The sequence below is a fragment of the Python bivittatus genome, unplaced genomic scaffold (genome assembly GCF_059951505.1).
Source record: "Python bivittatus isolate LINGU-HERP-01145 unplaced genomic scaffold, Pbiv_v1 ctg000330_np1212, whole genome shotgun sequence".
Taxonomy (NCBI): Eukaryota; Metazoa; Chordata; class Lepidosauria; order Squamata; family Pythonidae; genus Python; species Python bivittatus.
Window position 1 is genome coordinate 48,579,756 of NW_028277058.1, and position 23,583 is coordinate 48,603,338.

Here is a 23,583-nt window from a genome sequence, read left to right on the forward strand (position 1 = left end):
GCTGACTTGAAAGCACACATACATAAAAAGGTTTTTGGGAAGTACAGACCTGCTTCATCTAGCATTGTACAATAGAAACTGAGATATTTCCTAGTTTTCAACGTGTATGAATGTGTGTGCATGTAAACATGCATACATGGAATGCTAATGGTAATGCTAAATGTAATTATATTTTATAACTATGTGTTAAAATAATAAATACTTTTAAAGAATATAGATGGAATTCCATGGTATCTAAACACCTAGGATGGATTGGGCTATATATTCCCCTGATTTGGGTAATTGTGGGGAAAGGAGACTATGGTTGGGTTTATGCATTGCTCTACTTATAATTTGATTTTTTTTGGTTTGGGCTTAGCCATTGTGGCTTTATGAACCATGATTTATGCCTTAGCACAAGATCAGGAGGCTCTGCTCATGGTCACTCATGCCCTGGTCACCTCCTGGATGGACTACTGTAATGTGCTATACATGGGGCTGCCTTTGAAGATTATCCGGAAGTTTCAACTGGTGCAAAATACAGTAACATAGGCAGTTATGTGTGCCCCTAGAATGTCACACATTACACCTCTGTTCTGTGAGCTGCACTGGTTGTAGTTTGCTTCTGGGTCCAGGTCAAGGTGCTAGTTCTGACCTTTAAAGCCCTTTATGGCATCGGTCCATGTTATTTGAGGGACTGCCTCTTCCCAATTACATCTGCCCACCCCATCAGGTCCAGCAGAAGAGGTATGTTGTGGGTCCTGTCTGTTAAGGAGTTACATCTGGTGGGACTGGGAGACAGGCCTTTTCTGCTGTGGCACCCGCCCTGAGGAACATCATTCCACCCGAGGTGGGATTGGCCCCGTCCTTGACATCTTTCCAGAAATCCCTCAAAATGTGGCTGTGTCAACAGGCTTGGGGATCTCAAAGAAATGGTGAACTGGTGAGATGGCTACATTGCCTGTAACATCGGATATGCTCTCTCTCCTGGTCTTTTAATAATATTGATATTTTTCTAATTGTGGAATGCTTTTCATGTTGTCCATTTTATGGCTTGTTTTTTATTGTAAACTGCCCAGAGTCATGTTTGTGAGACAAGTGGCTATATAAATATTATAATTGACTGACTGACTGACTGACTGAATAAATGAATGAATGAATAAAATAAAATAAAATAAAATAAAATAAAATAAATCTAGCTAACGATGGGATATTTAACCAATCATAGTTAGCACATCATGAATTAACCATGTCTACATGTACAATTTTTCTTTGCTTATTCAGCATATTGGCCCCCACATTTATATCCAGTGGTGTCTGTGACAAACCAAAATGATGTCAAAAAGATAACATGCGTCATGACATCATCATGCAAATACCACACTTACATTTTGTCTGATGCAAGACACAAGTTATGGCATTTGCTTGCTGATGTTAGCAAATCTGTTAACATTTGTTATCATTTGTTCCCTTGGCCCCCTTACAGACACCCAAGTGTACATCTGTCCATGGAATTTTCTAATGTTATTTATGCATGTACAATTCAACAGAATGGCATTTTACTATTTCTGTAAGTACGTGCAAGGACTGAAACATCCTCAAGAAGCCACTTCTCCATGTGATGGGGGAAATTGGAGAAGACGTGTGATTCCATCCTGCCCTGTGTTTTAGAAAGGGCACCGAAAGAAAAATAAAATAAATAATTTGCTTGATAGGAGGATGATAGTTTTTGGGAGACTGCAGTGTATGAACAAAAACACAAATGCAGCATTGATTATTGGAGAGTACCATTAGAAAGTAGTCAATCTGTAAAGCAAAGTCATCCACACTCTTCAGAAATCAATTTTCAAAATCTTGTTTGTGTGTTTCAGATCGAAATGCTAGAGCACAAATATGGGGGCCACTTGGTCTCTCGGAGAGCAGCCTGCACGATTCAGACTGCCTTCCGCCAGTACCAGCTCAGCAAAAACTTTGAGAAGATTCGAAACTCTCTACTGGAGAGCCGCATGCCCCGGCGGATTTCCTTGAGGAAACTCCGAGTCCAGAACTCTGAAAATTTCTCTGCTGAGAAAGCTCTAGTGGAAGGCTATAACTTTGTTGGCATCCCCCTGGTAAGATCTCCCTCTTTGCCAGTAACTATCAGTGGGGCACTGACGGAACTGGAGGACTCCTTCACTGAGCAAGTCCAGTCTTTGGCCAAATCTATTGATGATGCACTCAGCACATGGAGCCTGAAAACGATGTGTTCCCTGCAAGATGGCAGTTCCTATCAGATAAGAGAGACCTTCAGTACAAGCTCCATGCAACCAAACCAAGACTTGGACATGGAACTGAAGGACCAGGAGAAGGAGGAAGGGCTGCTGCCAGACACATTACCAAAGAGCAGCAGCACACTCATGATGGCCTTCAGAGACGTCACTGTCCAGATAGACAACAAGAATATCTCTGTCTCCTCATCTACCTCGGTGTCTATGGCAAACTGCCTGGCTAACAGTAGCCAGGCTGGGATTTCTCCAGTTGCCAAACTAGAAGAAATCCCAGTGGAAGGGGAGAAAGAGAATAAAGACCCTCAAGTTGTTTCTGAAGGGCAGCCTGATGCTGGAACCCTCCAGAATAGTCACCCAGCAGCTGAGGGGAATATCAACACCAATGGTTTGGGGAAAGGGGAGACTGAGCAAGACCAAATGATGATGTCAAAACTCGACTCTGGCTCTGACAACGGGGCTGGGCAGCACAAGGGATCAGAAGCTGAAAATGTAGATAATTTGGAACAATTGAGCAGTAGCAGTACCTCCACCTCAGCTAAGTCTGCTTCAGAGTTATCCTCAAAGGAAGCCCTGCAAGCCATGATTCTGAGCCTGCCACGGTACCACTGTGAGAATCCAGCCATCTGCAAATCCCCTACGCTTTCTACAGACACCATGAGGAAACGGCTGTATCGCATTGGGCTGAATCTCTTTAACATGTAAGTGGCTAATAAGAACATGTCTTTATAATTCCTTGTAGCTTTCCTTAATTCATTGCAACAATAGGCTATCAGAAACAATGAAGTTAGGCTTGGCTTATCCAAGCAGCCTGTTTTTCTGGTTTGGGGGGAGCGGGAGGTCAGCCATCTAAGAACCAAGGGTTCTGCATGGAAGTTTGGCTGCAAATGTGGGAATCAAAATAATCTAAAGCAGTGTTTCTTAACCTTGGGAGCTTTAAGCTGTGCTGGCTGGGGAATGCTGGGAGTTGAAGTCCACACATCTTAAAATTCCCAAGGTTGAGAAACACTGATCTAGACTCACATGATTAGTATCCAGAGGACTATAGACAGATCACTGACTGTCATCCAAAAAGGTTTGTTGTAATACTGAGGGATATTGTAAGACCATGTATATTTTAAAAGAGCTTAACAAGAAAAATTTCCTCAATTTTTAAGCACTCTGGGCAGAGGCTCATCTCTCAGACCTAAAGCTTTTTAGCAGCTGTTTTTCCCTTGGTGGGGTGGGCTTTGCTGAGTTTTGTTCTAGGCTAAGGCCAATATTTAGTGGACACTAGTGCTAGTGAAGGGTGAAAAAGACATTTAGGCACGACAGTTCTGAAAAGTGGAGACAGAAACATTGGCTTTGTAGAAGTGGGCTCTGCCTTTGCACTATGGACGCTTACTTGTCTGACTTCTGAACTTCAGTAGCCCTCAGTGTCTTTTTGCCAAGGGCCTTCTTAGGTTCTTTTTTCCCTCAGTGACTACAGGCAAGGATGCTTGTAGAGTGTTTTGACTGTGGAAACTAAAGATTCAGTAAGTCTACTGAAATGCAGACTAGATGGTATGACACTAAATGTTTATGAAGATTCTCAGTCATCCAGGTGGAATTGTCTGGAGGTTGAATCATGGCAACTGTGATTTCTTAGTGAGGGATTAGGAGTAAAACATCCACATCTCAAAGACCCTACTAATCACATCTCCTATTGTCCCTTCAACGAGCCTATCATGCTAGTAAGAAACACAGCCACCCTGGAAGACTTTTATGGGGTCCCACTAACCAACTTTTTTAGACTGAAGAAGCTGCTTGGACAAGTAGCAAAACATCTCTAACCAAAAAGAAAAGAAGTCCAGTTGCCATGACTCAACCTCCAGACTATGACACTAAATGTATATATAGGTGGCTCAAACATTGCACTCAAAGAATGCTCACGGGTGAGTCTTCATCAAATTGGCAAAGGGTATTAGGTGGGATGCCATAAGGTTTATTCCTTATTATAATCCTTAACTTTTGTATTAATGGATGAAGAGGTAGAAGGATTTTTTTCAGATTCACTGTTGACACAAAATTGGACGGATAGCTAATACCTTAGAAGTCAGAGATAAAATCTGAAACCATTTCAATAGCCTAAAGAAAAAAGTTAAAAAACAAAAACAGAATGAGACAAAGAGACAAATGCCAAGTTTTTTTTTACTTAAGAAAGAAATTAAATGAACTGGTAGAATGTGGGGCATCCCTGGGCTGGTGATAGTGCTTGTACAAAAGATCTTGGAATGGCAGTTGATTACAACTTGAATATGAGTCTGTAGGGGAAGTCATAGTTTTACTATATTATGCTCTCAGTAGACCCGGCCTAGAATAACTGTGGTCAGTTCTGAGAACCACACCTTAAAAAGAATTTAAACAAACTGAATTCAAGGGATCTGGGGACTAGAAACTAAGTTATACTAATGGAAATTGATGGAATCTTTACCTCAGAGTAGAGAAGACTGAGAGGGAAAAATGATAGTTTTCTTCATGCACCTGAAAGGATGTCACCCACAAAAAATGTCATCCAGAGGGCAGGACATAGAATACTGATTTTAAGTTACAGAATGGCAGATTTCAAGGAAGCGTTTGGGCAAAAATCTTATTAGAGCAATTTGACAGGAGATCCAGTTCTCCAGAGAGGTGTTGGAGTTTTCTTCATGGATACATTCAAGTAGAGCCAAACAGCCTTCTATCAGGGATGTGTGAAGTCCAAAATATCTGGAGGACCCCAGATTGCCTACCCTGTCCTTCTAGTAGAGATAATACTTACTAGTATAGCCATTGTGGCTACGTTCTGAACTGAATAAACAACCTCTAGTATTGAGCTTCAGGGTTTAGTGACCATGATCTAGATAAAAGATTTTTTGATGTTTCACTGGCAACTGTGGCTGACATCTTCAGAGGCAAGGTGGTCTGCTAATACCTCTAGTATTATACTTGCTGAATGAGTTTTTATTTTGCATGCCCAGTAACTTTACAGGGATGCTTTGAAGAACTTGAATGAATTACTGGATGAATAAATAAATGACCTACTTATTTAATGGGCTTAGGTGCAAATTTATCTTTGCTCCTTGTTTAATATCCCTTTAAAAGGCAGCATTAAGAAAGAAGCCATCCAGAATGTTGCAGTTAGAATCAGCAACAAGGCAATAATACCATTTGTCCCTATTTAAAATCCTATATATAATCCCTTTAATTTACTTTAGTCACCACTGACTTGACCTATGACTTATTCATACTGAGGCACATAATGAATTTACAGTAAATGTTTAGAACTGGTAATGTCCCACTACTTTTCACCATATGGACATATTCCTTATTTTTTTATCACAATGGCAGTCTGCTCTTTCTCCTGCTTCCCCATTGGAATTAATTACCTCTTGTGCAATACCCTTGGTGATAATAATAAAAAAAATAATGACTTCTGGTTGCCAAATGGTTCTAATGCTATTCCTTTCCTCCGTAAGGCGGTGTGCATGAGGTCTTAGTTAATAGGAACTGCTCCCTACAGAGCAACAAACTTTATTGCTTCCACTAATAAATGTTAACATGTTTGGTTATATAAACCTTCCTGACAGGATTTAATAACACAAATGGTTTACCTACAGTAGACTTTCCCAAGTGAGAGCCCTCCAGATATGTGGAATTCAGCTCCTAGAATTCCTAAGCACTATGGGTGGGAATGATCGATGTAACCCTGCACATCTGGAGAGTGCCAGGTTGGGGAAGGCTGGCCCATAGTATTATAATGTGCTTGCTCCCAGGTCTTTTCTGTGGCCTTTGCTAAGGGTTCAGTTGTGTAACTCCCATATGAGCAATTACTGGATAATATTCTGAATTGTGACAACCTTCTGTGCATTGATTGAATGTACTTATGTGTCGGCACTTGAACAACAACACATGCCATGGCAAATGAGTGGAATCCCTGGAACAGAGAAATCCTCATTATGCAGCATTGCTCTCATAGTGGCAATGTGTGGGCGGCCATCTCTGTAGGCAGAGGGGGAAGCCAGGAGAAGGGAAGAAATTCCACAGCAGAACAGCCAACTTGCTTAGCTTCTCAGGAAAAAAGGAAGAAATGTTGCCAAGTTAAATCTAGAAGCAATCCTGATTCTAGTTGCTATTCCTTCCACATCCATGTGCTACAGGAATGCTGGGGCAACATTACCAGGTGGCAGCCTACCAATAGGTACTGCACATTGGCCATGTTAAGACTGGCCAAGTAAATATCATCATGAACAAATTCAGCTTCAAGTGACAATCATCTAATGAAAATCAAGTGAAGCTTTCAGCTACAATCAGCCACAAATACAAATTAGGACATATCAAATTTTTATAGTTATTATTCTGTGGAGTAAACATGTTGAAACCACAAATCTACATAATGGTCACCAATTATGTCACCACCCATGGGCTGGTTTGGCTAGGAGCAAGTGGGTTAGAAATATGAGAGAGAGAGAGAGAGAGAGAGAGAGAGAGACAGACAGACAGACAGACAGACAGACAGACAGATAGATAGATAGATAGATAGATAGATAGATAGATAGAGCTATATTTGTATTCTGTCCTTCCATCAAGGTAATTTATTATGGTAATTTATTGTTTAAAACAAGCAGGATAAGAAGAAAATAAGCAAATATGTCAGAAATGAATTTCACTTTCATAGACCATTACAACATCAAGGTACTTGTTGGAGTAACTGTTGTAAACAGGCAGTTCTGGGTGAGGAAGAATAGTTCCAGCTGGAACAATGGCAACCTTTTACTGGTTCACCTCTTGTTCAGAAGCAATCAAATACAGGTAGTCCTCATTTAGTCACTGCCTTGTTTAGTGACTGTTTGCAGTTACAACGGTGATGAAAAAGTAATTTTATGACCAATCTTCACAATTTACAATCTTTGCAGGTCTGTAAAGCAAAGGAAAACTGAAATAAGATCATAAGCACAGTCACAGTTTCACTTAGCCACCACTTTGCTTAACAACTGAGTTGCTGGTCCCAATTGTGGTTGCTAAATGAGGACTACCTGTACATATGGAGTTATTTAAGGAAAGAAGGAGCTAAGAAGTGATTTATCTCAGCTGAAGCAGACTAACCTCAATTGCCTTGGTTTTTAAGACACTGGAACATGTTTTTTTTTAGCTGAGGACCCAATACAGGGTCTTATTAAAGTTGTCATAGATTGTGTGTGGGTTAAGCAAACTGGCAAATAAGTATGGTCAAAGAAGACGATAGTCCTGCCAAAGTAAAATGGTCCATCCGTTTTAATTTTTTATATCTCCCAGCTTATCTGGCCTTAAAATTACTAGGTTTCATTTCAAACTATTAGAAATTGATGACAGCAGAAGAGAAAGCTAGGTATTACACAAAAATGTTTGGGAGGGGGAACACAAGTAGCTTTCCAGGTGCAGCCTGTACATCATGTTAGTCAAAAACCACCTGTGTTAGCCAAAAATCAGGAGTTGGTTAGCACCTTTTCCAACTCATACATTTCACTGAAAAGCATAAGCTTTTGTGACCTATAGCTCATTCCTTTGCATCTAATGATCAGCTGTAGCTCACAAATGTGTATGCCTTTTCATAAAATGTATCTGTCTGAAAAGGTGCCAGACTCCTGATCCATATTTAAGAGAAAGCTGTAAGAATTAAACCATTCTACCTCTTCAATAAGAAACTTCTGGTTTGATTATCATGCTACCTTTCAGAGTGGGGAGCTGCATATAAATACTTCATAAAGCAGAGGAGTCTATTGTTAGGTTCCCCCCCCCCCAATGAGTTACTAGTATTTGCTCTTCCTTTCTAACCTTATGACACTTCCAGATGTTCTGATTTCAGAAATGAGGCAGGGTTGCAATGGGTTTTTCTCCCCATTAGTTCTCAGTCTGCTACAGGTACTTCTGTTCTAAGAGTTTACAATGTTTGCTGAAATCTGATAGCCAGTTGGAACATGCCCCACATGCTCACCATATGAGCAGAGATGTCAGTGTCTAGCTATTGACTAGTAACTGAGTGCTTCACTCTACCTTCTCAAATATGTATGAAAAAGAGATTCTTTTCTTCTCCTTCTCCCAAGTAAGAGAGAATCAGTTGAAAGAGTCTCATCTGCTCACCAAGCTGGCATACTTCCAGGCATGACAATTCTGTATTTTAGCTCTTTGACTCAGTCCTGCCGCCCTGCCATTATGTCAGGAAGCCAAAATCTGGGAGACAGGGCAAGTCAATTGTCCCCTCCAGTGGTTGCATTGTCTACACTGCTCCCTGCTGGCAACAGAAGTTCTCTACTTGCAAAAAACCCTCCCAACTGGAGCAAAAGGAAGATGGGCCCAAACATTCTGGAAAGGATGTAGTAATTGCTGAGAGGTTCAATCCATTCCACGAGTGGACTGGAATCCATGTGTGGTAATGCCCTTCATCTATCTTCTGTTGTGCAGCTGTGGAAAAGGCCAGAATTTCCATGGCCTCTTCCTAGACAAGAATTGCATTCTAAGCAGAGTTGTAAGGATCCAGCTCACCATTATTTCCCTGCTCTTTGCAGAAATCCAGACAAGGGGATCCAATTCCTGATCTCTCGAGGCTTCATACCAGACACACCAATTGGAGTGGCCCATTTCCTGTTGCAGCGCAAGGGGCTCAGCCGACAAATGATTGGGGAGTTTCTGGGAAACAGCAAGAAACAATTCAACCGGGATGTACTGGAGTAAGTGTCCAGTCCTGATCACCTGCTTCCTCCACCCATCAGCCACAGTTTCTGCTATTAACAATGCTTAAGAGTGTTATGATAGATGCATGCTTCAGTTGGTGCCCATTTCCCTACTAGCCCGTCTTCCCAGAATTCTTCTCAGACCTGTTTCTTGTTTTCATCTGGGAAATGTTAAGAATAATCCAACTGAATCAGCATTGCAGAGAGAGTATGAGAGGAGCACATCACAGGAGGAACAAGCTGGCTGAGGCACAGTTTGTTTACAAAAATGAATTAAGGGAGGCACATCAAGCAAGAGGGTGGGGGAAGGATGTGTGCTTGCTGCAGGACAGTGAACAGGCTGGCTTCTGGGTTATCCTCTTACAAAATTCTACTCCAGAATTTTTTATAGAGTTTGGAGCATTTCAGCCCTTTGTCCACAAGTTATATATGGATTCAGTCCTGGTAAATCACACAGCTCAGAGCAGTGATGACATTGTAGAGAAGGGAAACGCTGTGAAGAATTGAAATGTGGGGTAGTTGTGGTTCTGATTACAAGCTTAATTCCTTGTAATAGTAAACTGAACCTTTATCCTCCTTCCTTCAGTTTTTCCTTTTGTGTGTATATTGATCTGCATCAAGACAGAGTGCATTACCCTACTAATATTATTGTATAGAAAAATATACTGTATTTAAAAGAATTTAAAGCAGAACCAATAGAGGCAGCCAAGGAATAGGGGGACTAGTGTGTAACCATGCAATGGAAGAGTCATTCTTGCTACTAGGTAGAGTCCAAGTAGCTATAAAAAAGTTTAATCTGCTTTCCATCAAAAACATGACCCTGCTCAGTTGCCCTGTGACTAGGAAAGCAAAAGGAAGGAACGAAGTGTCCCCGGGTGGCTCAAAGCAGCATGAATCTTTAAGCAAGGAGAACATCAGCTTGATCTCAACCAGTTATAAATGCCTGTTAGCAACTGTTGGCCTGGCATTGTCAAACTATCACTTTCCTCCATTTATTCCTACCTGCAAGATTATAAGGCTGAGGACAAAAACACTGATTGCTCAGCCTAAGTCCTTATGGGGAAGGGTTTCAGACAACTGGAAAGTCAGACATTCACTTCACTTGCTCTCATCCTGCGGAAGATGTACCTGTTTGGGTCTGAGGCTTCCTGTGTGGGCTGCTCTCCCCTTGCCTTTCTCCCTTCTTCTCTAAGTGAGTTCTTACATTGTACTAAGCCAGGATATGGTTGACCTGTTTGCTTAGTGTATTATATGGTTTATAAGTCATGGTTATGGCTTAGGATATGTGATTCTGATCAACTGGTAGCTAATTCAACAAACCATGATTAACATAATTTAAGCTTAGCCCAGTGTATGAATCTAGTCCCCATTCTCTTTCCATTTCTTTCTTTGTGATGCAAGGGCAGTAAAGCTTGCATTACTCAATAGAGCTGCAAGAAGCGAAGATTTAGTACATGGGATACTTCAAAGTCTTGCCTCCAGCTCTTTTGCTTGTCGTAACATAGCTATTATTTTCCTCCATGATAAAGATAGTCTGGTTTAAAACCAATAATGTTTGAATTAATTCCTTTCTCTTCCTATGGTAGCCACCAGTCCTAAGTAGAACCTCAGCTGCCCACAAAAACTGAAGGAATTAAAACAGTGGTGTATGTGTGTATTTCATTTGAAATATTGACTTCTGATAGCTTAGTTGACTAAATGTTGCTAAGTCCATAATTTCCTCTTATGGTACCCCAACACAACCAAAGTTTGCTAACTTTAAGACCTGAGATAAGATGGAGAATCTGATTAGCATGCTTTGTATCAGTGTAGTTGTAATCCCAAAAGACATCCAGGATTTTTTTTAAAAATCAGAGTTTGTTAGGTAAACCATAATAGGAAGAAAGATATACAGTATAACAGTAAGCCAAAATAAGAAGGGATCACAGATCTCAAAAAATGGCTTAACAGATCCCACTAAACTAAAAGCATACAAATCACAGTTGGGTTGAATGTTATATGTGAACCACACTTCAACGTGGTAATAGAAGAGAGAATACATGCTGGAGAAGAAAACAGTAGTGCGCAATCTCCTTTGAAGCTTTTTCAGAAGCACTTAATCATGGTGACAAGAGTGGCATCATTATGTCTGCCCCTGCCATCTTTATCTCTTTATAAGCTCCCTTTTGGCCTCTTGTTTGTCCTTGCATGCCATCATTTTGCTCTGATTCTATTCACCTTTTGTTCCTTTCATTATATTCTGAGAATGTGGTATTCTTTGCATCCATTCATGAGCTGTGCTCTTTAAGGAGTAGACGGCTCAGGCCATGAACAGAGCTGGTAGCTTCACTGGGGGTGGGTTGTTTGTTCTGCCAGTATAAAGATTCTGGGAAGGTCAGATGCAACTGTCTGCTTCAATTTCTATTCAGAGGAGGGTTATTTTTCCAAATGCAAGAGACATTCTGGTTAATGGGAGCAGGCTGCTTTTCAGACTAGCGGCAATCTTTTCTGATGGTTTTTCCTGGAGGATTGGTCTGCCCATCATCTGGAATTTGTAACTCCTCTGGAAAATTGGCTGAAAGCAGTCAATCTGGTGTACGGAAAGCAGCCCTGAATCTTGCTGCTTTTGTGCGGGAGAAAAGAGGGTCAACCTAAGGAGCAGCTACAGAGTGTTCATTCTCAGAACATCATAATCACAACAATGGGGTGCACGCTGTGTCCCTTGCTATTAAGCTTTCAACTCCCAGGATTGTCTGCAGTGCCCTGCCTAAGATGGAGGGAGAAATTGGTTGAGTTGTGTTGGAACGTGAACTCCTCTGTTCTTGTATTTTCAAACAACCGCGCGCACACATGCACACACAAAAGACTTGGTTATCCTTTCAAATTCGCACATTAAACTTTGTGATGCCCTTTGCCAATCAAAACAAGCAAACGGCTGTTACGGAGAAGACTGCAAAACGTGCTACTTAGGGGAAAGGATTTGCAAATCTGCCGCCATGGGCAAACTGGCAATACAAATAATGTGAACATTTGGGGGGGAAAATCATAAACGTTCTTCTACATTTTACAGAGTTTTTTTAAAAAATACCAGAATGGGAGGGAAATGGTAATAGAAAATTTAACAAAGTGAGAGAAATCAAAATGGATAGATTCACAAAAATGAGAGACTGTATGAAGAGGAAATGGATAAATCCACCCATTTCTGCAGCATCTCTGAATTTTCACATTGGAATCTTTCCTAGCTTTACAGGCAAAACTGATGCCAGGACTGTACGGAGGACTTTTTGTATGCGAGGTCTGTTTCCACTCCTGTGCGAATGCCTTTCTGAGAAAGGCTATTGATTTATTTATTAAATTTATATAGTCACCCATCTAATACTTGTGACTCCGGGTGGTACATGCAATTAAAATTTTAAAAAACCCCAAACAATCAAAACAATTAAAAAACAAAACCATTAAAAATACAATTAAAACTATAATAACAAAGAACATGGAAGAGTGCATTCTGACCTTACACACAATACAACCATTTAGTGGATCCACACTTCCAGGGGATCCCCAGGCCTGATGGCAGAACCATGTTTGAAGGGCCTTCTGAAAGCCAGTAGGTTCGGGGCCAATCTCACCTTGGGGGAATGATGTTCCAAAGAGTGCCATGGCAGAAAAGGGTTTCTTCCGGGTTCTGCCAAATGAAGCTCCTTGGACGATGGGACCCACAACATGCCCCTGTTGCCAAACCTGATGGGACAGGTAGATGTAACTGGGGAGAGGTGGTCCCTCAACCCGGCCCCATGCCATGAAGGGCTTTCAAGGTCACGACCAGCACTTTGAATTGGACCCAAAAGCAAGCTGGCAACCAATGCAGCTCACGGAGCAGAAGTGTAACATGTGCCCTTCTGGAAGCACACATAAATGCCTGTGCCGCTGCATTTTGCACCACCTGAAGCTTCCAGATACTCTTCAATTAAATAAAATGAAGAGAAAGAGAAAGAATACACAAAATTATAAAAGAAGGAAAAACAGAAACAGGATTTCACTGGGGACAGCCTTTAACTCTCCTCATCCTGCTTCTATCCAGCAGTTTGAGATATCTAGCTCCAATACTCTTTTACATCCTGCCTTGCTGTCTATCCCCTTCATGGATCACTGCCTTGTCGGGGCGAAGGGGCTTGCATAACTCAGTGAAGCCATGAGCTATACCATGCAGAGCCACCCAAGATGGACAGGTCATGACAGAGAGTTCTGACAAAATGTGGTCCACTGGAGAAGGAAATGGCACCCACTCCAGTATCCTTGCCAAGAAAACCCCATGGACAATGTCAAAAGGCTAAAAGATATGACACCGGAAGTTGACCCCCTCAGGTTAGAAGGTGTCCAACATGCTACTGGGGAAGAGCAGAAGGCAATTCCAAGTAGCTCCAGAAAGAGTGAAGCGGCTGGGCCAAAGCCGAAAGGACGTTCAGCTGTGGATGTATCTGGAAGCGAAAAGAAGGCCCGATGCTGTAAAGAACAATATTGTATAGGTACCTGGAATGTAAGGTCTATGAACCAAGGCAAGCTGGATGTGGTCAAACATGAGATGACAAGACTGAACATCGACATCTTGGGAGTCAGCGAATTAAAATGGACGGGAATGGGTGAATTTAATTCAGGCGACCATTATATCTACTACTGTGGACAAGAAACCTTTAGAAAAAATGGAGTAGCACTCATAGTCAATAAGAGAGTGGGAAAGGCAGTAATGAGGTACAACCTCAAAAATGACAGAATGATCTCAGTGTGAATCCAAGGCAAACCATTCAACATCACAGTAATCCAAGTCTATACTCCAACCACTGATGCTGAAGAAGCTGAAGCTGACTGGTTCTATGAAGACCTACAAGACCTTCTAGAACTAGCACCAAAAAAAGATGTCCTTTCATCATAGGGGATTGGAATGCTAAAGTAGGAAGTCAAGGAATAATCGGAATAAGAGGCAAGTTTGGCCTTGGAGTACAAAATGAAGCAGGGGAAAGGCTAATAGAGTTCTGTCAAGAGAACAAGCTGGTCATAGCAAACACTCTTTTCCAACAACACAAGAGACAACTCTACACATGGACATCACCAGATGGTCAATACTGAAACCAGATTGATTATATACTTTGCAGCCAAAGATGGAGAAGCTCTATACAGACAGCAAAAACAAGACCAGGAGCTGACTGTGGCTCAGATCATGAGCTGCTTACTGCAAAATTTAGGCTTAAATTGAAGAACATAGGGAAAACCACTAGACCACTCAGGTATGACAGATCATATTCCTAGCATTACTAACAACAAAGCTAGCGGAGATGACAGTATTCCAGATGAGTTATTTAAAATACTAAAAGATGCTGCTGTTAAAGTGCTGCACTCAATATCCCAGCAAGTTTGGAAAATGCAACAGTGGCCACGGGATTGGAAACGGTCAGTTTACATTCCAATTCCAAAGAAGGGCAATGCCAAAGAATGCTCAAACTATCGCACAATTGCGCTCATTTCACATGCTAGCAAGGTTATGCTCAAAATCCTACAAGCTAGGCTTCAGCAGTATATGAACCGAGAACTACCAGATGTACAAGATGGGTTTTGAAGAGGCAGAGGAACTAGAGATCAAATTGCCAACATTCGCTGGATCATGGAGAAAGCACGAGAGTTCCAGAAAAACATCTTCTGCTTCATTGACTATGCAAAAGCCTTCAACTGTGTGGATCACAACAAACTGTGGCAAATTCTTAGAGAGATGGGGGTACCAAACCACTTTACCTGTCTCCTGAGAAATCTGTATGCGGGCCAAGAAGCAACAGTTCGAACCGGTCACAGAACAACCAATTGGTTCAAAATAGGGAAAGGAGTACGACAAGGCTGTATACTGTCACCCTGCTTATTTAACTTATATGCAGAGTACATCATGAGAAATGCCAGGCTGGAAGAATCACAGGCTGGAATTAAGATTGCAGGGAGAAACATCAACAACCTCAGATATGCAGACGATACCACCCTAATGGCAGAAAGTGAAGAAGAACTAAAGAGCCTCTTGATGAGGATGAAAGAGGAGAGTGCAAAAGCTGGCTTCAAACTCAACTTAAAAAAAACTAAGATCATGGCATCTGGACCCATCAGTTCCTGGCAAATAGAAGGGGTAGAAATGGAAGCAGTAACAGACTTCATTTATTTGGGCTCCAAGATCACTGCAGACAGAGACTGCAGCCATGAAATTAAAAGACACTTGCTCCTAGGGAAGAAAGCTATGGCAGACCTAGACAGCATATTAAAAAGCAGAGACATCACCTTGCCGACAAAGATCTGCATAATCAAAGCTATGGTTTTCCCAGTAGTAATGTATGGCTGTGAGAGCTGGACCATAAAGAAGGCTGAGCACTGAAGAATTGATCCCTTTGAACTGTGGTGCTGGGGAAGACTCGTAAGAGTCCCCTGGACTGCTAGGACGTCAAACGAGTCAATCTTAAAAGAAATCAACCCTGACTGCTCATTGGAAAGATTGATAATGAAGCTCAAGCTCAGATACTTTGGTCACCTAATGCGAAGAGATGACTCTTTGGAGAAGGCCCTGATGCTGGGAAAGATTGAAGGCAAAATGAGAAGGGGACGGCAGAGGATGAGATGGTTAGATAGCATCACTGAAGCAATGAGCATGAAACTGAGCAAACTCAGGGAGGCAGTGAAGGACAGGAAGGCCTGGCGCAATATGGTTCATGGGGTCACGAAGAGTCGGACACAACTTAACGACTGAACAACAACAACTTGCTGTCTATAGCTCCCTAATTCTGCAACTTTTTCATCTAAGGAGAGTAATATGCATGGTCAGAGTGATGGTGAAAATCAAGCCATGTTTGAATTGTTGGTGTTCCCCATGGGGATCTGTTTGGTAAGTAGGGATTTGACAGATGTGAGCACTGCTTCATGTAGTTTCTCTCTTTCTCTCTTGCTATCTGAAGAGAAGAAACTACTACTTATTAATATCCTTGTGGTTTTAAGAGTTTCCACCTGGTTGCCTCTTCTCTGTTCTCTCCCTGAGCGTGAGCTGCAAGTTCATTACAGAGGCTTTTAGTTGGAAGACGTCTCCCGCTGCATTGTCACCTGAGCGGAAAAAGCTTGAAAATAGGTCACTGCACTTGGCTGAGCAGATCCTCCATCCATAGAAGTACAGCTGCTTCCTGCCTTCCCCAAACCTTTTGCTGAGTCTCTGGTGCTGTGATGAGCCTGGCTCTAGGTGCTTTGTGACAGAATAGATGGCGGGATGATGCTTTTTCATAATGGGAAGAAGGTTCCCTCTGTGGCTCCAGTGGGCAGAAAGGATAGGAGCTGAAACTGCAGAAAAAGTGACCCCAGGAAGACAGTTTTGGATTTTGTTCCTCTTCGAATCCTCTGTGATGTCTTATCAGAATGTTAAAGGGACATTCTGAATTTAAAAGATATCTTCTCAAAGATACTGTAGGGGAACCTCAACCATCAGCCAATAGCTATCAAACACCTCTGTCTTTTTAATGGTGAACATCATATCTATATAATTCCACAGGAATCACTTGGTTCCTATAAAAATATACAAAGACAGTGTCATAATTTGTCTTCCAATTTGCTGAAGTTTTTCTTCCCCTGTGCAAGACATTTCTGGTTGGCCTTGGTTTTTTTTTTTTAAAAATTGCATTCTTAGGGTGATTTAGAATTTTTCTGAATTTACATTCTAGACTATTCCAGAACTTAGTGACCACAATTGGGACTGGCAACTTGGTCGCTCAGTGGAAAATAATGGGACTGCAACTGGGCTTACGACGTTACTTCCCCATTGGTTGTTAAGCAAAGTGGTTGCTAAGTAAAAAAAATCACATGACCGCGACTTATGATTTTACTTCCGCCTTTTATATTAACTCTGCTTGCTGCAAGCTGGTTGTGAAGTACGCAAATGGCAATCACATGACTGAGGGACACTGCAGCAGTTGTAAATGTGAGGATTGGTCACAAAGTTATTTTTTTAGCACCATTGTATCTTCAAACAGTTGCTAAATGAGGCAGTTGGTTAGTGAAGACTACCTGTACTATGGTCGAGGAGAGAAAAACTGTGGAGTAATGGTTAAGGTGCTAGATTAGGAACAGGGAGACCTTGGTTGTACTGCACCCTTAGTCAGGGAAGCCAGCTGGTTGACCTTGGGCCAATCCCTCCCTCTCAATCCTAATCAGCTTCAGGCTCTGCCCCAAACCAATTGCTAAACAACCCCCCTTGTCATGTCATGCATCAATCATTTCACTAAAAGAATTGGCTGTCTGCAGTGTAAAAACAAGTGGACCCTGCAGCTGTGCAGGACAAATGCTAAACAAAAATAACAACCACAAACTGAGGTGGAGGAGCATAAACTGCTGCTGCTTTTCTGCTAGGAATCTCAATTCCAGCTTAGCCTCATGGCCTGCCCTGTTTCCCAGTCTGAAAGATTTCATTGCAAGGAATTTCCTTCTCATGAACTGTGGGAAATCAGGGAGGTTAGAGGGGTAAAAGCAAATTGTAAAAAAAAGAAAAGAAAAAGGCAGAAGAAATGTCTGACACGGCAGAAAAATATGCATAAGTATTCTTTGATGTGAAACGAAGCAGCCAATATCTGGTCATTTTCCACAAGTAGCAATATATTTGGGGCTATTTGTTTATATATATATATATATGAATTTTGATTATAATAGTAAAATCTGATATAAACTAAACTTAAGTAAAGAAAAGAAAAGAGTAAAAAGTGCAAGGAAAAAGAAAGGAAAAAAGAAAAAGAAAAGTAAGAATATAATAAAAAGAAAAGAAATATATAAAGAAGTGACTTCCAACCTTCATCATAACAAGTATATCCAAATTTAGTAACTCTTCACCATCTCTGAAGTTACAAACATTTATCTCTTCATCCCATATTCCATTTTTTATCTATAGATAAATTGATAAAACATCCTCTTTTCAGTCCTGGTGTCAGCAGAAAGTCCAAAAAGGGTAGCCAGAAGTAACAACATATCTTATTTTAACCTTGATCAAAAAAACCAACTTTATATTCCTTCCTTTTACTTCTAACAGTCTTAATCTTTAGTTCATTCAAATATTGTTGTAGGATTTGATTTCTCTTCATTTCTTCCTTGTCCCATCGCACAGAGTTCTTCAAGTCTTTAACAAGCCTCTTTTGTAAATCCAGTAGGAAAAAATTATTCAGGTCACTCTCATGGTTTGTCATTTGTATTTCCCTTTTAAATATTAAAACCTCAGCCAGTTTCTTTTGCAGATCCAGTGAAGCATCCTTTTCTAAATCATTCTCTTGGCCTGTCAGTCGATACCATCTCTATCTTCTCAGATAAAATTTGTTCTACATCTGACATTTCTTCAATAACATCTTTTGGACATAAGTCTATCATAGAAGCAGACGGTCCTTTTTCAGGTCTCAAACCCACACAGTTGCTAGGTGAGGAAGACAATTTACTCAAGGCTGAGCAGTTAACAGCAAGAGAGAGAAGAAACATAACAGCAAGACAAGAGAAGAAACGTAAAGCAGCAAAGTCTCTTGGAGAGAAAGCTTGCCTGAGTGGTTTTGCTTTCAACAGGAACTCACAGAAGAGAAGTCAAAATCCAGTCCAAAGTTCAGAGAGCCAAGTTTGTCACCCAGTCCAAGGTCAGAGTTTCACACACAAGATTCACAGGAATGGCACACCAGAGATCAGGCAGTTGTTTCCAATGAAAGAACATGGGTCAGGGCTGCCTCTTAAATCAGGCTGCAGCCAGCTGTCTTTAATCAAGGGGTTTATTCCCTTGCTTGGCAAGGAGCCTCATAGAACATTGTCACTCTCTTCCCTAACTCACTGGGTATGAGGGCTTGGAGGCATTATGTCAACTGACTGCTCCAGCTGTTCAGGTGGTGCCTGTGTTTAATCAGCTTCAGGTGATTCTTGGCTTTGTGTCTTCTGAGGGTGACATTCCACAAGTTCAGCTGGAGCAGCTTCATCAGAGTCAGAGTCCTGGGCCATGACACAGACATCATTACTGACATATATTTGGGGCTGTTTGTGACTTCTTTCTTTTTCCCTTTCCTCTTTCGAACCATGGGAGATTCCTTGGATTGGCACCATTCATTGGCACCATTCAGATCTGGGTTTCGGCCATTTGGTACTATGTCACAAAATACAGGACTGTTAGCAAACAACTTATTTTCAGTACAAGAGAATGGATTATGTCTAACTCCAATAGCATCCCCAAGTTTAGTCTGTTGTCTTTCATGCAGATAAAATTTGCTGCAAATGAAGCTCAACTCCTGGTCACTGCAGACACACATTCACATGGTTTTCTTGACAATAGAAAGGATTTGCCCTTCTATTTTTTCAACTTTCCAGTGTAGTTTGTAGCCCTGGGGTTTCCTGTTGATTTCCCATCCGGATACAAAACAGATTTAACCTGCCTAATTTTTTTCAAGTTTAGCCAGGTTTGGCTACATACTGTTGCCTGCTGTGATATTTTTCATGAAAATGCATAATCATTCATGGCTGGAAAAAAAAAAAAAAAGCAAAGGGGGACAAAATTGCAGAGAGAAATAAAGTTTCCATTGACATTCAATGGCACAATTCGGTAACAAAGGACTCACAAAAAGAGCAATATGTCTTTGCATAAGTCTCTCCTTCTAAAGATCCTAGAAATATAAAAAGCAACTTCACACTAATTCACTTTCTCTGCCTCTTATTCCCTCCCTCACTTCTCAACAAGATAAGCCATTTTTGTAAATAAAAACTAAAGGATAGCTGAAAGATAATTCCATCCTTTGATCATGCCAGACTCTTCATGTACAGTACATGATGCACCAAAGTAGGTGAGGATTGTGGAGGCACAAGGGGAAATGTGGGGAAAAAAATCTTTTTACTATAAAATGTATAATTGGTTATGTTGAACCAGTATCTCTAATGGATTCATAGCTTTCAAAAGTTTAAGAAGAAAAACTAAAAAAATTAAAATTAGCAGCGCAAAGAAACATTTCTGCCCTGTTCTATTCTTTAACACAAATAGTATTGAATGTGTTTCCCTGCATAGCTGGGAGATATTGATCACAAAATTCTATTTAAGTATTATTGACAATAAAGAGATTTTTAGCTTTTAAACAAAAAGGCAGAAACCCTCCCTTTCCTTACCTCTTCACTTGCATCTTGCATTCTTCAACCAAGATACTCCTCTGGTGGTTGGAAAAATGGGGAGAAGAAGTACAAATGGAGACCACTAATCTCTCTGCCTCTTATTGTAAGACTTGATTGGATTAATGTATAAGTTGAAAAAGCCCTGTGCATAGTACAGTGTGATGGGAGTTGCTTACTTAGAGTTTACTAGTATCATTCCTGAGAGTAAAAAAATAAAATAAAAATCTCAAGAAACTCTTTGTCTACAAGACTTCAGACTGAAATCTTTCTACCATATCCTGGTATATGAAATATAGCCTCAGGTCTGCTCTTGGTGGAAAAGGTGAGATCTAGAGTTGGTGAGGCATCAAAATGTAAAGATCTTAGAGCAAAATAATGGAGTGAAGCAGTGGTTTTCCTTTTCTCCAAATCTAAAGGCTTCAGCGGTGTCTGCCATGATGAAATGGGTATTGATTAAGCAGGAAATGTTTTGCAGTTATTGAAGCTAAACCTTTAACAAAGAAAATCCTTGATTTGGCCCCTTGGAACTAAGAAGCGCATATATTAGTAAAATTAAAATAACACAGGAGGAGGGAGGGACAAGAGAAGAATATGCTCTGTAATGCTTTTTCTCCTTCTGCAAAATCCTCTAATCTGCCCTTTAAAGAGGAAAAAAAATATCAACTGCCTTGGGGGACCAGTCAGATTGATTTTTCTCACTTTAATCTTGTGCCTGGTACAAATGGTTCCTCTGCCAGATGACATGGACTACAGCTCCTTCCCCCTTCCCAGAATCAAAGTGGGTTTGAAAGATGGAGAGCTGTTTTGAATGGCTGCATACGCTTAGGTTAAAAGATTCACACAATGTGTGAATCTGACCAGAAATACAATGGATGAGGCCATGTTGAGGACATCTATAGTGTGGGCTGCTGGCTGAGCCCAGAATCGTATTTATCACACACACACACACACACACACACACACACATCCCCCACTGTGGCACACAAATCTGGACAAGCTCCGTACATACTCCATGCACCATAGAGCACTGTATTCTTCCAATGTTGTTGTTTCTTATTTCAGAGGAAGAAAGTGTGCGGTGGATGTGATCTGGCACACTTCATTGGTGATGTGGTTGCTGACATTCTTAGGGGCCAGGATCTCCTTGCTGATATTAGCCATTTTAGGTTGCTGTGGACACACCCTCTCTCTTCTAGCTGCTGGGCACTATTCTCCATGGCCATTATAGCTTGGGCTGCAGGAGAAACCAGATCCTTGCCTTCCACAGAGGCATAATGTCTGACTTAACATTTTCCCAAAAAATTTGAAACAGCTCCTAACTGTTTTTCAAACAGGATTTAATCCTTTTGAAAAAGCACTTGTTCTGTGTTCATAGAATGTCACTTTGAGCCAGGAAACAGAGGACGGTTGTGCCAGCTATGTGTTGCTAGTTCTGTCCCTGGGCGCATTACGGATTTTCTGCTACTTCTGCTGATAGTAGGATTACCAGATGTCCAGCAAAAGGAGGACAGGTCCTCCTTTTTGTCCTCATGTCAAATATTGTCTGGCTTTTTGAGTGTCTTTATTATTATTATTATTATTATTATTATTATTTTGGACTGTTTTCACAATAGTAAGCACTGAAACTTCATGTATTGCAACCTTGTAAATTGTCTGCTTCTTTCATTCCTCGCCCATCAAAACACTTTTAAATAGCCTAGATTTATGATATTTAATTTATTTCCTGTTTCCAGCAGTCGGCTTTAATCCAGCCCCTTCAAATTTATGATCACTGTAGTCTGTAGATTACATGACTCGTCATATGTTTCTATGGTCAAATTTGAAAAGTGTGTCATCGTCAATTCTATATTATTACTAGCATTCTATGTTCTTGAAAATATTTGCTGGAAAAATATGGCGATTGAAAAACCAGTCTTTCTGATGCTGGAATAGGTAATTACATATACATGTAGGCCTCAGTACATTTTTTAAAAAGTTTTTTGCTGTAAATTTTGTCGCAGATGCCCAAAATTAGTGTGACCCCCATTTGTCCTCCTTTCCAACTGTCCATGTTCTTCTTCGCCTGCTCAGATATCTGATAACCCTAGCTGATAGGGAATTTTATGACACTATCATTTTTGCTGTTTTTATTACAGGGTGCCCTTTTCTCCACTCTATTTTGGCCTGCTGGCTTCAGGTGCTATGGGGATGACACTTATTATTGTGGGCTGATTGCAATTGCATGTTGTCCCTGGCTGCCCACTGGCTACTTCTGGATGTTGCCAGCCCCAAGGTCAGAACCGGAGTGCTTGGTCTCTCATTGCTAACATTGCTGTGCCCTTCCGGTACTAGTAAAGGAGGTGCTTGCTTGTTATTGTTATCTCCAGCTTCACTCCGCACTTCTCCTCCATACTTGTCACCTGTCAAGCAGGGAATTTTTGAACATGAGTTTAGCACTTTTTCAGAAGAATGCCATTCCCAAATTCAGAAGTAGCCAGCTCATAATGTGGAGGAGGGAGCACTGGGACAGCTCCCTCCCGCTTAATGTCACGCCTTTCTTCCATGTCTGAGATCTATCAGCCAGGTTTCTCTGGGATGTGGGTTTAGCACGCTTTTTGAAAGAGCAGTAGATGTGTGTTTAGACATAGTCTAAGAGGCCACAATCAAGGAGGAGGGGTTGCATTGAGCACTTCCTCTCTCTTAATCCTGCACACTCCTAATGCAACCTGTGAACTGGGCAATTTGACTGGTGACTAACTTGAGATTCTAAGCAGCCACTATGTCCACCCAATTCCACTCCATCCCGTGCAAGGCAGAGAGATGGGTATTTTCCTGCTGGCAGGTGGGAGGAAAAATGAATCTGGTAGAAACCACTAAACCTTTAACTGGGCCTACAATAAGGGCATAAGAACAGTTGCCTTTGCCAGCCTCACTAATGCTGCAGAATAGGGAGCCTGTTTTATGCTAACATACTTTTCTCCTGCTCAGTAGTGAACAGGCTTTTACATTTGCCACCTGAAACAGCCGTAAGATAAACAGAGGAAAGATCTAATAGATCTGAATGATGGGGGCCTCCAGCAAAGTGACTGGAATTAAAAGAAATGATGAAAATGTTTGGCATGAAACTGTAGTGAGTGAATGCTCAGTTAAATATTTTAAAGATTTATCTGGAAATGATAGTGATACATTGATGAGCAGAATTGAAACAAATGTTGTAAATGTTAGTGTCCAAGAAAAATGGATGGAAAGAAAGTCAGAAATACAGTGGGAATATTGGAAAATTGTGAAGCTACAGGTGAAGATCATATAACTCAGTGTTTTTCAAACTTGGCAACTTTAAGATTTGTGGACTTCAACTCTGGCTGGGGAATTCTGGGAACTGAAGTCCACATACCTTAAAGTTGCCAAATTTGAAAAACACTGATATAGCTAGAAAAAAGTACTAAAATGTAATATGGTTTGCCTATGCTCTGCAAACTTGTTTAATGTGTATGAAGGCTGCATCT

At 41.0% G+C, this 23,583-nt stretch overlaps 1 protein-coding gene across 3 annotated transcripts in view; it reads left to right on the forward strand.

Annotated features, from left to right (window-relative positions):
- IQSEC3 (IQ motif and Sec7 domain ArfGEF 3) overlaps window positions 1-23,583 on the forward strand; it is a 187,865-nt gene that overhangs the window by 132,845 nt on the left and 31,437 nt on the right. For 2 of the 3 annotated variants that reach the window (XM_088141557.1, XM_088141558.1), the window contains 2 exons: window positions 1,851-2,944; window positions 8,786-8,947. In XM_088141557.1, the coding sequence (XP_087997683.1) occupies window positions 1,851-2,944; window positions 8,786-8,947 (1,256 nt within the window). Of the gene's footprint in view, window positions 1-1,850; window positions 2,945-8,785; window positions 8,948-23,583 lie in introns of those variants that run through there. The other variant, XM_088141560.1, reaches the window with a different exon arrangement.